The sequence below is a fragment of the Alligator mississippiensis genome, chromosome 1 (assembly GCF_030867095.1).
Source record: "Alligator mississippiensis isolate rAllMis1 chromosome 1, rAllMis1, whole genome shotgun sequence".
NCBI classification, from domain to species: domain Eukaryota; kingdom Metazoa; phylum Chordata; order Crocodylia; family Alligatoridae; genus Alligator; species Alligator mississippiensis.
The window spans coordinates 101,114,792-101,131,580 of record NC_081824.1 but is presented as its reverse complement, the minus strand read 5'-3'; the positions used below and the strand labels follow the sequence as shown (position 1 = coordinate 101,131,580).

General features: G+C 35.2%; 2 protein-coding genes across 5 annotated transcripts in view; one reads left to right on the top strand and one right to left on the bottom strand.

Annotated features, from left to right (window-relative positions):
• LOC102565708 (dermatan-sulfate epimerase) overlaps nucleotides 1–16,789 on the bottom strand; it is a 342,822-nt gene that overhangs the window by 301,708 nt on the left and 24,325 nt on the right. The gene's annotated exons all lie outside the window — the stretch shown is intronic.
• COL10A1 (collagen type X alpha 1 chain) overlaps nucleotides 1–16,789 on the top strand; it is a 61,023-nt gene that overhangs the window by 41,838 nt on the left and 2,396 nt on the right. The window contains exons 1-2 of one of the 2 annotated variants that reach the window (XM_059733132.1): nucleotides 5,825–5,905; nucleotides 6,678–6,834. In XM_059733132.1, the coding sequence (XP_059589115.1) occupies nucleotides 6,693–6,834 (142 nt within the window). In that variant the 5' untranslated portion in view covers nucleotides 5,825–5,905; nucleotides 6,678–6,692. Of the gene's footprint in view, nucleotides 1–5,824; nucleotides 5,906–6,677; nucleotides 6,835–16,789 lie in introns of those variants that run through there. The other variant, XM_006278399.3, reaches the window with a different exon arrangement.

Below are 16,789 nucleotides of genomic sequence, written 5' to 3'. Positions count from 1 at the left end.
AAAGATTTATTTCAGGAAGGTTAAAGTTGAACTGTAACATTAAAAAATTGTAGCGGTATCTATTATGTTTCCCAGAACTAAAAGACAAAATACATATGATCTTGCAATGACCTTGCAATTGATTTTCATTGATATTCACCTATACAAGTTTCAAAAGTAACTTTTATGCAGTAATTTATTTCACTATTCAGCATATCATAAAATAATGCAGAAAGCAACGGTCAGCATTTTTGTAAATTTCTGAAGGCTTGCTCATGACTATATTTTTACCCCCAAAGATACAGTCCTCTTTTAAAAGTGCCATTTAAAAAAAAAAAACACTCCTATACCCATGTATGATACTAAACGATTACTCAAACAGAATATCAAGTCATAAATATATAATGTTTAAAAATAAAATTAAGGATTTACACTGAAACCTAAGAGAAATTCAGGTAAAGCAGAGATTTTTTGTGATCACACTTTTGTGCTTAGGTGTTGCAGAATCAAGACCATAGTCCATGTCATAAAGCTCCAGTCCAGACATCTCTCTCACTTTATCGAGTGATTCTCCTAAGTTTTACAGAAAAAAAATAAGTTTTATATTTCTTCTTTGTAACCTTCAAAGTGCTTCAGTCCTGTGAACTGTTTTGCACAGGCACCTGCTTCACAGAGACCTGTTCAACTCAGTGAGCACTGGGGTTCACATACACAGAGCAGCTTGCAGGAAGGTGGAAGTCAATTCCATTTCTCTAGTTTGGCTCTTATCCCAAACATCTGCCTTCATTCTCACAGGATGAGTGTGGTTCCACAAGTCATTTTTTAGATCAAATACAAGTGCTTCATTAATTATCAAGGATGCTGGTCAGTCGGAAAACAAATATGCTGTGACTGTTAACAAAATGTACACAAAGTTGAAAAGTAACTGTAATATTCCAGTATCCAAGGGAAATTCCATTTTTATTCCTCTTTCATAAGAATACTTTGTTTCAGTAAAACAACTTACTTTATAAAAAATTTCAACTGTTATCTTTAAGGGCTAATCAGGGGTGGATGGGGGTATGTGGATGGTATAGCTACAGTGCTCTTTTATCCCTGGTCCACCCAAAACTTAAAATCAATTGCCTGGTAGTAACAGCAACATTTGTATTCAAACAGAAGTGAGGGAGTCCCTTGACTTCATGGCTCATTCAAATTTACCTGATGCCTTCTGAACTCCTCATCTAGCCTCTCACCTTTTTTAAGGAATATTAGCGATGTTCCACTAATCAAGCTAATCTTTTTCTGCAGCACTCTTTTGTAGTAGCTGCTCCTAACATAGTTCCTATTTTACAGCCCTGCAAATGGTTTTTATTTCTAGATAAAAAACACCAGTTCAGGTGTGGAAACATTAACTCAGATGAAAATAAGTTTCAGTGAAGCACTGAATGCACAGCCAAGATGCTCAAGAAGGATTTGGTTTTATGACTGAGGCTACATCTACACAAGATGTTTTACTGCAAAGCAGGCTAACTTGTGTATCACCATCTACATGTGCAAGGCAATTAGAGCACACAAAGCTAGTCCACTGTGCTGTCAGATAGTCTCATCAGATACAAGTGGTACCTGACAGTGCAGTAAATTACTGTGCTTAAACTCATTTTTAGACAATGACATTAGGATTAGTTTACCCTGCCCCAAATTAAGTACATAGAGTCACATTAACTTTGTGTTTAGAAATGCCCTGAGAAATATACTTTAAATTCTAATGACAACAGGACTAAAGAAACAACATGTTTCGATTATTTTACCTAATTTGTTGTGGTTTTTTCATACATAACATATGCTACAGCAAATTAATGTACATTCCAATAAAATTATTTTTTTTCAATCTTAAACTGAATAATACTCCCTTTAGCATATCAGTAAAACCTGTAGTTTATTTTTACCAGGAGAAAAATGCATGTTGTGTTATATGTGAAGATATACACCATCTGCAGCCCCCATCTCAATATCCTAGATATGTTCATAGGACTAAATTCTGATAACGGCAAAACAAACAAGCAAAAAGATACCGGAATATGATTGCATGTGCAAATTCAAAAATACAGTCATCCATTAAGTATTTTTAAGTTTCTGGTCTCAGTAACTGGGTACTCAAATAAACACAGGTGTATTTAATATGTTGTTGCAGCAAACAGAAACACACAAGAATGTGCATATATATGGAAGCCCACACTTCCCATGCATATCTAAACTAAACCCTGACATGGCATTGCATATAGAGAAAATCCACAGGAGCAGGGAAAACACGTGGAAAAATTAAATTCCAGTCCCCCTTCAGCTTCCCACTACCACAAACAAACAGCTCCATAAAGCAGCATACCAAAAGGTGGAGTCTGGGTTAAACATGAAGTCAGTGGGTTTGTGTCTGTAATTCCCGAACCAACAATTATATCTATTCACATATGTGTACAGAGAGATTATTCATCCTCCTGTCAGAGGTGGAATGAGAGGAAATGAGGCTGTTGGACAAATAAGAGTGCACAATTACTTATGCTTTTGTATGTATGTAGCATAAGTATTCTAGTCTGGCGGACATTTATTCATTGGGCTAGAAATTAATACTTTTTAAAAAGCTGAATGTGCATAGAACTACTGTTGGATGTTTCTAACTTTATTCCTTAACTAAATACTGTTAAATCGGCAGTAACCACATTTCCCACTAACGTCTATAAAAATAATACAGGTGTACTAAGGTCTACATAAATATTACAGGTGAAGTTTTAAAACAAAAATATTTTTCTAATTACCTAAATAACAACAAAGGGAGTTCACTGTGTATGTGCATGCGTGTGTGTGTTTTATTCTTAGAAATTATTTATGCTCATATACCAGGTGTCTCATTCAAAAAGTGGCTGAATGGAATTTATGTCACAAAAACATCAATTTCTGTGCTAAGCATCATCAGAAAGTTAATGAAAAACTTGAGCTCAAAATTTACTTCCAGAAAATTACAAGCAACTGAAAATAGAGGCTCACAATTAAAAGTGTCATTTCAGTCACGAAATGAAAAAATCTAGAACTCTTGGTTCAGAAATGATATCTTTATTAGACCAACTAGGAAATCATTTTTAAAAATAGTTTTTTTGTTTGTGTGATTTCCTAGTCGGTCTAATAAAAGGTATCATTTCTGAACCAAGAGTTCTATATTTTTGCATTTCTTTTTGTCTCAGGCTAACAGTGTGACCAAATTCATCTCAGTCATTTAAGCCTTCTCTAAAAATCCCCAAACTACTTATATTATAGGCAAAAGCTTAATGTGGAGGACAGGATTATGTCTAAAGGGCTGGATTTCTTCATTAATATGGGATAGAATATTATTGAAGAGCAGCATGGAAGAAGAGAGAAAGAAAAGACTGCTTAACAATACGTAAGTTAACTCAATACACAAAGCATGTCTGCTAACCACAAGATTATCTGAACTCTTGATCAAGCAAATATTGACACAAAAGTAAACAGAATACCAGATCTGATGTTCCATTGGTATCTTTCAGTGCTGAAATCAGTATTCCAGGATATTTGTCATCTTTTTCTGACCTGTAAATCACTTGGGCTGAGAGTATTGAATTAAACAGGCAAACACAGTGGACACAGTTCAGGAAACCCACTTGGACAAAGGTCAAGAAACCTATTTGAAAGCACCCCAATACAGCATAACTCATGAAGCTGTATTATACCTTTTCTAGGTTTGCTACTCCAGCTTCTGGATTGGAATAGAGGCTGTTACCCTTCTATATCCAGCATGAATGAGCAGAGGTTTAACAATACAGCCAGGAACCCAAGGCAGTGCTTTTTCTACACTCTCCTCTAAAGTTGGCACCTGGAGAAGCTGCCCCAGTTGCCCTGATCTATTTACATTACTGTACATGACACCTACAGTCATAATAGATCACTTGGTTACTAGTATTACCACTGTAAGTACAGAGCTAGCAGGTAGTGCCATAGGCTGCTATACAACACTCCTTCCTATGCTGGTATAATTAAGAGTTAATGGGGGAAATGAAATGTAAATACAGAGGGTCCTGACAGCTTCCCTGGACAGCCATTCCTCTTGCAAGCATCTGCAGCCAGTGCAAACTACCAAAAGCTTCAAATGTAATAAAATCAATTTAAAAATAAACAGGACTTTAAAATGCTTCATTCATAAAGTGACAAACACCCAAATGAGAATGCAAGGTTGGACTCTGGTGAGCAACAGTAAAACTTTTATTTTGTGCTCTCCTTGACTGCATCCATGGTGTGAGTGGGCCATACTCCATAGAAACAAAAAAGGTTTTTGGATGATGAATCAGACCCCAAATTATTTACTGCACTACCCACTTTATTTGCTTTAACAATTGAGATGATCCAACCCATAACATAATGCGAAGTTATTAAGCATTCATGAATGTGTTCATTTCTAGAAATTATATATACCTTTTGATGAGATTGCCTATAAAAAGCAGATTGTGAAATATATTTAATTCTGTTGTCCCATACTCAGTTAGGAAGACCATTTTATATTCCACAGCATTCTTGTTTTTATATCATATTCTAGAAGCACATCCATGAATAATTTAAGAACTGAAGCTTACTGCCTAGTATCTGACATTGACTAAATAGCAACATGGCTGGCTGACTTACTGAAAAAACCCTCAGCTGCTATTTATTAGGAACAGAAGTCAGAATAAATGAAAACAATCCCTTATATCTATGGAACCTCAGAATCACTAATGTCAACATATACTTCCAAAAAATAAATAAATAAAAGATTTTTGAAAAATGGAAAATAAGCTTCAATGAACTTTAACTCAAGATGGTAAAGTATGGTTGTTTAAGTGCAATGAGATACAGCCACTAGATACTAATGAGACTTACATATAAAGTACCACCATCCCTATTATGTTAAAGCACCCACCTAAAAACAAAAACAAAAAAATTAGTAACACATAATCCTGAAGTAGCCCATTTAAGCTTTCAGGACATGCATTTGATTTTTTATTTATTTATTTATTTATTTATTTTTACAATATACAATAAGCATTTCCCATTTCAATAATTTGATAAAACTGAATGCAATAAAATATGAATGCTATTACACCTTCCAGAATGCCATGTTTCTTTATGAATTAATGGTTCATTGTATATAAGTAGTACATATAAAATATCAGGCAAGTAGCCCAGGTACATAATGCATCTTGCATAGCAGAAACGTATAGATGAAGTTCAAGGATAGTATATCGGTGGGAAACTATTTCATTTTTATGCAGAAAACATAAAAACATATAGAGTTTAAAAACTACTACTGGATTGTTCCTTTTCACAGGAAGTTCTTTAATGTATGTGTATGACTTTAATAGACTTATTGTGAGCCCCTTACTCAAGCTCTAATGAGCAGCTACTTTCCCAAATAGTCTTTACTTATTTCAGTGGGACTAAGTCTAAAAGCCTTGCCTGAAGAAACTATATTTATTTCCTACAAATGTATGTAGATAAGAGAAATGATGTAATGACATTTAAAAGTGTAAGGATTATCTAATGCTAAAAACAAGACGTACATAATTTAAGAAAATACTCAGTGTAATTAAAAAATATATAACCAAAAACAAATGAAATGTACTAGAGCAAGATAAAGAATCAACCCTCTCTCCTCAAAATTCAAACTGGATGTAGCATGCTTTGCCATGATAACTCCTTCCACCTCCTTCCCTGCCATAATTAGTGCTTAGTGACTCTTAGGGAGGAGCTTAAACACTGAGCACCTTCACACAACAGTATAAATACCTCGGGGTGATACTTGAAATAACAGCTTCTGCTCCACTTACCTGGGGCAGAAGAAGCACCTCTGTAGGCTACAGGAAGACTAACGGCTGCATTAGGACATCTCAAACTCCACAGCATTCTGGTATGCTATGCTTTCATTCAATTTAATTTAACTTATAAACTAATATATAGAAGACAGATGTTTTCAGGGGTTCTTAAAGGGTAAGTGCCAGTATCTCAGCTGTCACTAGAGAAATTACTTTAAAAAAGGAATTTGGGGCAAGTTCCTGACTGCAGTGAAGTTAATGTGAGATTTCTGCCATTGACTTCAATTGGCTCAGGATTTCACCCTTTTACTGAAATAATGTCAATTTGAAAAAGTGCCACCATCATGCAGTTTGTATGTCTTTTAATGGAATATTTTCCCGATTCAAATGGTACTGCTCCTAAATGTAACGTAATGAGCCTAGAGAGGTTGATGGGCTTATAGAATGGTAGTAACAACTCACAAGATACTTACTTTTAAAAAATGATTTACGTTGGTATAGTATACTAATTTATACTTTATATATAAGTTTATACTCTACTGATTAAATCCCATTTTTAAAGAAAATTGAAGAACTACTGACTGAAGTAATATGGGGAACATTCTGGTATAAATATTTATACCAGATTAATCTTTATTCAAAATATTAATTCATTTTGTAACTAAAACACACATGCTTTAAAAAAAAAAAAATCCACCAACTCTACAACGATGTTGAACCAGGGAGTGGTTTGCACAAACTAGTACAGTATAATGATGCTAACATTTTAAATGTGATGCATTTGATCAATTCTAGGAAAACCTGAATTGGTCAGCTTAATTTTTAAATAAAACAAGCATAATAAGCTAATTATTCTTTTTTATACAGAGCATATTTGGAAATATGCAGTTACACACTACTTTGCTGCTGTTGCTTTCTCTGACCATTGTCCATGGTGGTGATGGGTTTTTTTCTGAACAATATCAAAAACAATCCAGCGTGAAGGGGCCACCACGCTTCTTACCATTTAATGTAAAAAGTCAAGGTAAGTTAACTATTTTCTTCTTTTAATATAAGTCTTTTACTTAATATCTAGTGAAAAAAAAATCTGTCTTGCAACTTGATTTTTGCTTACTGACATTAAACATTTAGTTTATTTCAATGGATATATAATACATCTACCTTACAATATTGACAACAGTTAACGCTGCAGACAGAAACAGGAAAGAATCCAACAGTACGACTCACTGAATGAGAGGCCCTCTTCTTTTGGCAGAAGCAGAAATAAAATCCTTCTAATTAAACTAAATAAACTGTAAAAGATGGAGACAGAGGATGCAAAGAAATAATGGTCATGAATTCTGCTGCTAGCATTGGAAATAATCAGGAAAGATTATTATGCCAATACTCTAGAAGCCTTTTGACTTGGAAATAGTCACTTTCAACAAAGCATTCAAATCAAATGTATTAATTTTAAAAATCTGGAGATTGGACTAGTAGACAATCTGGCTAGAATAATCAGAAAAATATTATTGGTGTCAAATTATATTCTTCTATTATACAGATATTTTTTTTCAAGTTTCAAACTAGGTTAATATTTTGTAATGCCAAATATCTATCTAGTACACGTGGGTTAAATTTAAAACTTAGCTCTGCATTTGCAAAATCAAATAGCTTCACTGAAATAATTTGTATTACCATGTTGGCAATATGCTGAAACAATATATCTATAAGCAATCTAATTGTTTAATAAAAGATTCTATTTCATGCTTTAAACTAACCAGGACTTACAAAAAGGTTGTAAAGAAAAAGGTTGTTCTGTTTAGCGTAAAAAAAACAAACAAACCAAAACAAACTTTTAAAAGGGAAAAAAACATATCTTTCTGTGCTCATTTCACAAGGTTACTTATATGTATCACACTTCATATACAGAAGAGGAATATCCATAATTCCCCTCTCTTCCTGTTAATACATAACATATGTGATTATTTATATTTAGAAAAGGGATATGCAATCTGTCTTTTTCCCTAATATATCTATTTAAACTAAATGCTTATTTCAATTCAGTAATGTCTTGAGTAATTATTAGCATACAGAAAGTTGACACAATCTATTAATGATCTTCAAATATCTAATATTTTTACATCATATAGCTAGAAGCAGAATATAATTTGGTTTCCATAAATAATTTTTTAAAATTAAATTATAACTTCAGCAAGAACTATTAATACATCTGTGCATGCTGCTCTTACTAAAAGGTGTTTTACATAAAATATAGGGACTGGTCAATACAGCAGGGAGTCAAGCACAAAGATCCAATAATCCTTACTCTTTAAATATTTGTTATGATGATGCTAAATATTAATGATATAATTGCATAGATTTTATACAGTTTTGTAAAAGTAAGGATAATATTATAATAGATGTTTAATTCAAAAAAAATAAAATAAATGAGTTTTATAATTAATTCTAGATTCCACAGGCCCAGACTTTGCCCTCCACCCCAAGAGCCTTTTGCTAAAAAATAAGCAACAAATTGGAAACTAAATTACACTACTTGCTGAAATGACCGTTCAGACCTCCTGAAAGATAAATGTCCTCCCAAATTAGTAGTCAAGATTACCAAAATCCACCTACAAAGCACTTTGTACTTTGCTGTATTTATCATTTAACTTAAATCTGTAGCTGGAAAATGTCCCCCAGAACCCATAATACTTTTCTTACCTGCCACATTAAGGGTATATTCAGAATTAGTTTTTATATCTTGCTTGTAGCTCACCTACATGCAGTTGTTATAAGCCTATATAGATAGCAATGAGTCAGATCTGAATCCTACTTGTTTGGGGCTCTTTAGGGACTAATAAAAGGATCTTAAATGAGTATCTTACCTCATTGCAGCTTGCATCTTCACCACTAGCAATAACTGGTGTGCTAACAGCAACTCCGTCCTCAATTTGAGTATTTACATATTAAGATTTTATTTCCCAAGAGCTTTTTACATATTAAAATAGCCCTTCCTTTTCCAGTTTTGCAAGCAGAAGAAACCCAAGTTGTTTGCCTTGTGACCAAGAAAAAAGTACCCAAGACTTTTAAATTCTGGTAATGAATAGATGCATAGCTGGTCTGATGATTTAACTTTCACTAACAGGCACACCCACTGTGTTTATGTGTGTAGTCCATTCCTTCACTTGCTTCATATAGTATTTTCCCTCAATGTTAATAACCAAGGGGAACAAATAAAGTATTAAAAGCAAAGAGTAAAGTACACTGTCATTCCTATTTACAAATGATGTTTCCCATTCAACTCCCTATCTACCAGGTCTCGTAGTTTTTCCTCCAAACAAAATATTCAGAAAGGGAGACGCTAGTAGTGAGGAGTATGGCAGAAGGAACCTATCCTGCACTAAGCTCATACCATGATAATTCAAGCAAAATGCTGAAGAGTAAATTGAAAGCAACTTCATATTTAAAGCCATATTTAAAACTTGAATGGTAGTTTCAGCCCAGAAAAAGGTACAAGATACTTTTCAGTTCAGAAATTCAACAACTTCATACTGTCTATGCTGATAAAGGAGAATTAATTTGAAATTATATAGTGCAAAGAGTATGCCATTCATTTAAAAATGCCCAAGTTGTTGATTATTTTCCCAACGATAGAGGAAAAAAACATTTTTAAAAGTAGTTTCCTTTGGGAAAGATTCATAATAAAAAAAACAGAATACTTGAACATTATCCCATTACTCCAGAAAATAGGAACAGGACTTAGGACCTGATTAACCAGGGAAGTGTAGAAGGTGGAGAGTCCACTGTTTCAAGCAGTGAGTGGCCATAGCAAAAATAAAAAGGAACCCCTGCCCCCTTCCCTCCCCCCAAGTATGGGGCCAAATGCCCTGGATGTCATCTTGGGGGGGGCACAGGGAAGGAATAGCAGCCACAATCACGACTGCAATCATGCAGTAGCAACTGAAGTCACCACTGCCCCAAGTGTTCAGCAGTATCACTACACTGCTGGTCATCTTTACTACTGCATCTTTGCCAAGGACTAGTCCTATGGATGTTTACTGACTTATTACCTACACTAGGGGTAAAACTAGCATAGGCAACATACTGTAGGGCTTTCATGCAGCTTTATAATGTCATGAGTGATTTATTTTTCTTTAAAGATCTACATTGTTTTTCCAGAACGTCCATGCATTTTTTTACTAAAGGGTGTTTTTGAAGACAGTCTTTCAGAGAACTGTCTTCCTTCTACTTATGCAGTTACTTGTGGCTTCTTACAAGAAACCTTGCATTTCCAGGCAGTTATTCATGTTTTCAACCTTAAATTTTAAGAGGTTTCTATACTAAAAAAAGTATTTATATTTTTTCTTCAACTACTTGCATCTAAAGGTAGTCAGAGTTCAGGATTTTTTAGATGCATAGTTTAATTCGAAAAGCAGTTTTAAGAGGAGGCTTTTCCTGGGAAACATTTCCATATCATGTTTGACACAAGCTAAGAGATACATAACAAATGTAAATCATGACAACTGGGTTGTTTGCATTGATTTCCTTCTGGGTTGTTAGTGGAGTATGATCTATACCCTGCTAATTCAAGGCATAAAAGAAATATGTTTTTTTTTCCATACCATAAATTTACCTCTCAACTATTTTGTTTGTATTTGCCATGGCAATATGGTAGAAAGCAAATGCATTCTTTGAGGTGGTAGCAATCCACTGAAATGTCTGTAGAACTTTCAAAATTTTCCTGTGTGTATTTTTTTAATTAGATTTATATAGTATTGGATCTGTCATCTACCAAGTGTGGGGAAACAACACATTTTGGTCACCATTCAAACATCAAATTTTATAGCAGATGTAATACATTTGTCCCTGCTTTCTCCACCTTTTCAAATGTAAAAAGGAATCTAAACTAGGGGTATCCAAGAGAGCATCCAAGTAGCTAAGGCAAGCAAACCCAGTATCTAATTCTCAGCTAGGCACTCAGTCGATTTTTAAGATGTAAACTTCTGCCATTCCTGAAAAACTGTATACAATTTATTGACCTAAAATTGGCACTGGGGCTCCACACACCTGAACAAGAAAATCATAACTGCCCCAAGAAGAAAACAACCCGAAACTGAGGAAAATCCTCCTCCCCTTTCATGAACTTTTTTACCCCAGTTCCAATACAAGATATCTTCTTCCTGAGGCAAGGCAGTTTTCTTCCTGGGATTACTCTTGGTATGTGCACAGCTGCCAAGACACCTCCAAGTTTCACCTCTTGGTGACCTGTCTTGAAGCATTTGTAACCATGGCCTGAAGCTGGCAAAGCTGAAGGTAGGGTAGACTTTCAACTTACAGACTAACCAAAGTAGATCTATACATATCTACATACACATATCTGCTTTGGTTAATGTATAAAGTGCAGCTGTAACCTGCCTTCTCCTTGACTTCAGACTAACATGGCCAACTACATCTTGCTGGCAAAGCTCCCAAGCAAGTAATCATCTAACAGCACGTTCTGGAGGAGGGTCATAGCATCATGTGCTCTTCATATGAGGAAAACGAGCAGTATACCTAACAAGACATGGGAGAAAGCAGCTCTGCAGTTAAATACAGACAAAAAGCGCACTGCATTTCCTTTTAGAAATAAAGGAAAAGTAAGACAATTAAAAATGATTTAAGCATATGCAAGTAGGGTGGAGTCATCCAAATCACCATTTAGAGGAATTAAATTAACTTGACCCTTAAGGCACACGGTTCACTGGTGTGCCTGTACCAAGCTTGGAAAGCAGGCCTGACTCTAGAACTCTCTGCCAAACAACCCACTTTAAAAACAAAAAAGAAACCTTATTTACTGCTTTAAGAATCCACTAAATTCAAAACCTGAATTGATGTTGCTCATATTAAAGGCTTACTTGTAACTTTTTCCCTTATGCTTTTACAGAATCCAATTTGAATGCCAGTTTAAGAATACGTTTAGTTGTTTGTGCTGTTTTGATTGAAATTATTTTTATTGCAATTTTAGTATTTGGCTTCAATTATAGCACGCTTGTATTCTGAAATCTAGAATAAATAAAAAGTAAGCTGGTGGGATTTGAATGTACAAGTGGAGAGTTGCAGAAAATGGGAGCAAGTTATATTTCTTATAATACAAGTGGGCAGCAGGTTAGCACCTCCATGACCAGACCACATATAGCCTGAGCAATAGTGAGAGCTTCCCCTGTCCTGTCCCATGAATAGGCCCAGATGTGTTTCATTGGAGGATTGTTTTTCAAGGTGAAAGGATAATTTACTCTCAACCTGTATAAATTCAAGGCACCTTTCAGAAAATGCTGTCTCATCTTACATGCGTTTTTTTGACTACAGAAAAAATAGTAGAGCAGTTCTGCTGCAAAGAACTCAGAAAGACCACAACAGGTCTGAATATTTTTGACACTATGGATTTTTATTTGAAACCACTGGATTTACCTTGTGAATCATGCATAGGTGTTTGCAAACCAAACATTGCTAATATTGCACAGTACCCTTAAAATGATCTGAAGCCACACAGGGTGCCATGGCACCCTCATTGAGAATCACAGCTCTACACCCCACTAGAAAACATAGTAACCATTAGAATTTCATAAGTTACTGATTCCATTAGCTAGAAATTTGGCTTGAGTTGCTAAATATGACCTAGTCTTGCAAAGCACTGAATCACTTTACCAAACGTTCAGGCCACTAACACTTTTAAGACCAAAAAACAGAAAGAAACTAAGAAATTAAGACTGTGACTTGAGTATGCTTGGAAAAAACAACAGAAAAATGACACCCTTCTCCCACCAACCTTCTCTTCAAAATCAAAACAAAACAAAGTATTTCTTAATATCAAAAGAAATAATTTTGGGATAATCAATAAGTATAGATAACCACAACATGTCAGGGGTGTCTACTGTGCTGTTAACATAAAAAGCAAAAAAACAAGCGACTAAAACTTGTTACATTTGTATTGCATACTGTTTTACCAACACAGGATTTAATTACTATAATAGAATACAGAGGCAGTGTATTACATTCTCGTTAATTAAGTCAATATGCTGAATCCCTGAGTGCCATCTGTGTTTAATCTATGATGAAAAGAAACTGCAATGGTTTAAAAGATTCCCCAATACAACTTACATTGAATGTTATTTCTTACTCTCCCAAGGCTTGAGTCTTCCAGTTTTTCTTTACAATATAATTCTTCCTAAAACTGCTTCACTGATTAACAATATTAAAACATAACATTGTAACTGTGCTCTACTGTATATCACCACTCTGTATAAGCAGTCCAAGAGCCTCAGTAGCATGCTAGAATATCACTGTGCTATTCAGATGTAGACATCTCTTTCCTCTTAGAGCCACAGGTTCCACAGTATCTCATCCCATGGGAGACATCAACATTTGTAACATTTTATACATTTCCCATGCTGCATGCAGTACTGAGATAGGCTTGCTTTGTATTATGATTTTCAACATTAGCGTTCCTTTCAGTTAGCAGATGGGGAGATGGTAGGGTGGGCAAACTGAGGTGATGATTTCAGGACTACAGTCTAATTACACAGATGCAGAAACTGTACCTTAACATTTGGCAGCTAACAGCAATTTTTCTGGCAGCCTATAAAAGCAACCTTGCAAGCTTAATGACTATCAAAAGACACTTCATACAGAGGCAAAAGTTTTCTTCTCTCTATATGACCTGACTTACAAATTATGATGCCCATGTATTTTTTGGGAAAAAAAATGGAATTATTGTGTGCACTTTATTGTTAGATAGGCACTGCGTAGGAATTTGAACATCTAGAATTTACTAAGTGCATAGGAAGGAAATCTTGTTCAAACTGGAAGACTTAAAATAATCTGAAGATAATTAGGAATCATGTATGGTGCAGTCAAACAGCACCCAAAATGGTTTAAACTGCCAATACACAACATCCAATGATGCAGGTGATTCCATATTCCAAGTTTTCTAAGGACAATTTATTCAGTCTTCATTGGTAGGATCTTTAAGTGAAGAAATGGCAGAGAAAATCTGAAAACAAAAGTTAAAACTTCTGGATTGAAATGACAGGGGAAGGGACAAAACTGAACAGGCAAAGTGCTGGCTGACAGTGAAATAATCATTAGAAGTAGTAAAGGAAGCCAAGAAAAATTTCCAAGAGGTAATGAAAAATCTGGGGGATCAGAATTCTCATCTTTCAGGCTGCATACACACATTCAAATACTCTGGGAAATTCTCCAGGCTTGTTCTTCTCGTAGAGAAACTTACCTAGAGCCACATGTACAGACATTCAAATACTGCGGCCCTGGAGACTAGAGAGCTAACAGGGCTGACGTTGGATAGCCATAAGTGGCCCATGTGCACACATCTCAGCATGCCCAGCAGGCTCCCTTAGTCTTCCTAATGACAGACCGCAACAGTGCATAGGACAGCACTGCCCATGGTCATCCTGTGTTTCACTGCAGCACAATGCAGGAACTGTGAAGGGGTCATGTTCTGCTCCCTGTTGGAGCAGCAGTCTAGCGAGTGACACACTGCCTGCCTTGGTGGGGACTGGGAGGGAGGGGAAGAATCTGTAAAGATTGTATTTTCTTCTGAGAAAAGCCACACCGTGTACAGGACATTTGTTCTCCCAAGAAAAATTCTCCAGGGCGTGATTTTAACCCTGGTTGTTCCCATGTTATTTTTCTTCCGGAGTGGCCATTTTGACTCTGGGAGAAACTGATGGCGCCTATACACACGCTCTGAGGCTGCTCCAACACGCTGTAATTACTCAATTAATCAAGTCTGTTGGAGCTATTAATTAATTACTTTTATTTCAAAATAACACACACATTGATTAAAAAGTCCTTTCAATAATGCACCCTCCAGCAGCATTTTCCTGATCAAACATTAAAGCAAGATAACAAGTGCTTTCTGCTCCCTTCAGTGGCATTTATTATTGCATTATGCATTTTCTTTAACACTGATACCTTTTATCATAGACAGAATTTGATACCTATAGTTTCATCAGCTGAAGTTTGATGCAAACTTTGATGTTGCACACTGTAGTATAACATTTGCTGACATTCATAATATTGGTGGTAGAAATATTCCACAAATCAACACCTCAGAAATCCAACCATGAAAGCAGAAAACTATATATTGCTGTATTTTTATTTCACATTTGAGTGGCTCCATCTGCTGTTTTGTTGTTTAAAAAAAACCAACAACAACAAACCCTCATCTATAGGAAAAAGCAAAATACCAAGATCTAAACAAACAAAAAACAATGTGCTAAATTATGAACTATTGTGTAATGAATCAATGACCACTTTTTCCAATGGTGTGTAAAAGAGAACTGACCACCTGAGATATCACCTATAGATACCTTATCAGATTTGATTATCAGAAACAGAGCCATGTTTGGACAACAGAGGGAAGGAGAACGAAAAGCCTGAAATACCTTAAGTGAAATGAAGCAACAAGGATGACGTTTATTTACATTACACAGATGCCTAGGCCTCAGGAAGTTTCTTTAATTTTGCTTCTTTGCAAATATTAACATTTAATTACCACCATTAGACTAATTAAATTAATTGGGAAGTGTCTTGTCTTTACTTAATTTATTTTACCATGGTATCGTGAGCTAAAATTACATGATTCAGCCACAGAACTTTAACTGCCAAAGATTTTGTTTTGAAAAGACTGCAGCTTGTTTGAGTGACACATACTCTGTGACCATTGCCTATTCTTCATCCTAGCCTGACTTAGGAGACCAATCTCTTAAGCAAAACACCAATTGTTTCTTTAGCAATATTATATTAGTATAAATACTATAAGTGAAGACTACTATAAGCAAAGTCTTTTCCCTCCTACATACAACTGAAGAAAGTTCAATGTCAATTTTGCCAACTGGATAACTTGTAAAAGAAGTTTCAAGAAAAGCTCTCTTTTTTCATTGAATCTAAAGACTGACAGCAAAAAAAGTCAGCTTTCATTTCACATTTATAACTTCCCCTGAACAGGGTTAGCTCTATTCATTCCACCTGTTTGTAAGCCTCCATACATTAAACACTGACCAGTGTTACCCAGCTCCATTATATTGGTGAACTGTGTTTTCCTACTCTCGCTAGAGAATTGAAAATCTATTTGCAGAGCACCATTCAAGTGCCTCGAAAGCTTGCAGAGATTTTTTTTTTTTTAAATCAAAACTTTCCAGAGGTCTTAGTACTAAGAAATCTAATAACACTTTCCATAATACTTTTATTTTTTATTTTTCAGTGATGCGATTTAGCAGTTCTCAGCCCCCTCTTCTGTTAAATCAGTCATTAAAAACTTCATCTAGAGTTCCCTGAAGTCAATAATCTGTCAGTTGCCTTAAGTGGACTTCAGGTTACTTGTTCTCAAGATGAGATCACCTTGAAAGCTCTATTGCTGGAAAACTTTCCCTTGATTTCTCTCACACTGTGTATACTATGCCCATTCCTTTTACTCCTCTACACAAGCCACAAATAATTATCCTACCCAAACCAGAAGAATAATAATAACTGTTTTAAATATGTTTTATCTAATGTTTCAGAAAAGATGCAACTTAAATTACCTCTCTCAAACAAAGAGCAAGTCTTTTTAGCACAAGTTTTATCAGTGGTGTCAAACATCTAATTTGCAGATTTAGTCTGCAGAACTCAATATATTTATTGAGACAGCATAATATTGCAACTCTGCAGAATCTAAGATTCCTGTTTTAAAAATAATTAATGGATTTTTAACTTTCATAGTTGTGGAGATGATCCTGCAAATGTGAACCAATACATCATTGTCTTAATGACTCTTCCAAGAAGTAGGCTAAAACATTAATGTATCTTCATCCCACTCATTCTCTAAAGAACAATACTGAGAATAGAGTTAGCACCCCACTGAGGGAAAGAATTTTAGTGCTAGCCATGTAATTACTCATCCTTTTAGTGGATGAGGAAAGAGTACTGGGAATGCAATGTGAATTTAAACCCAACACTTC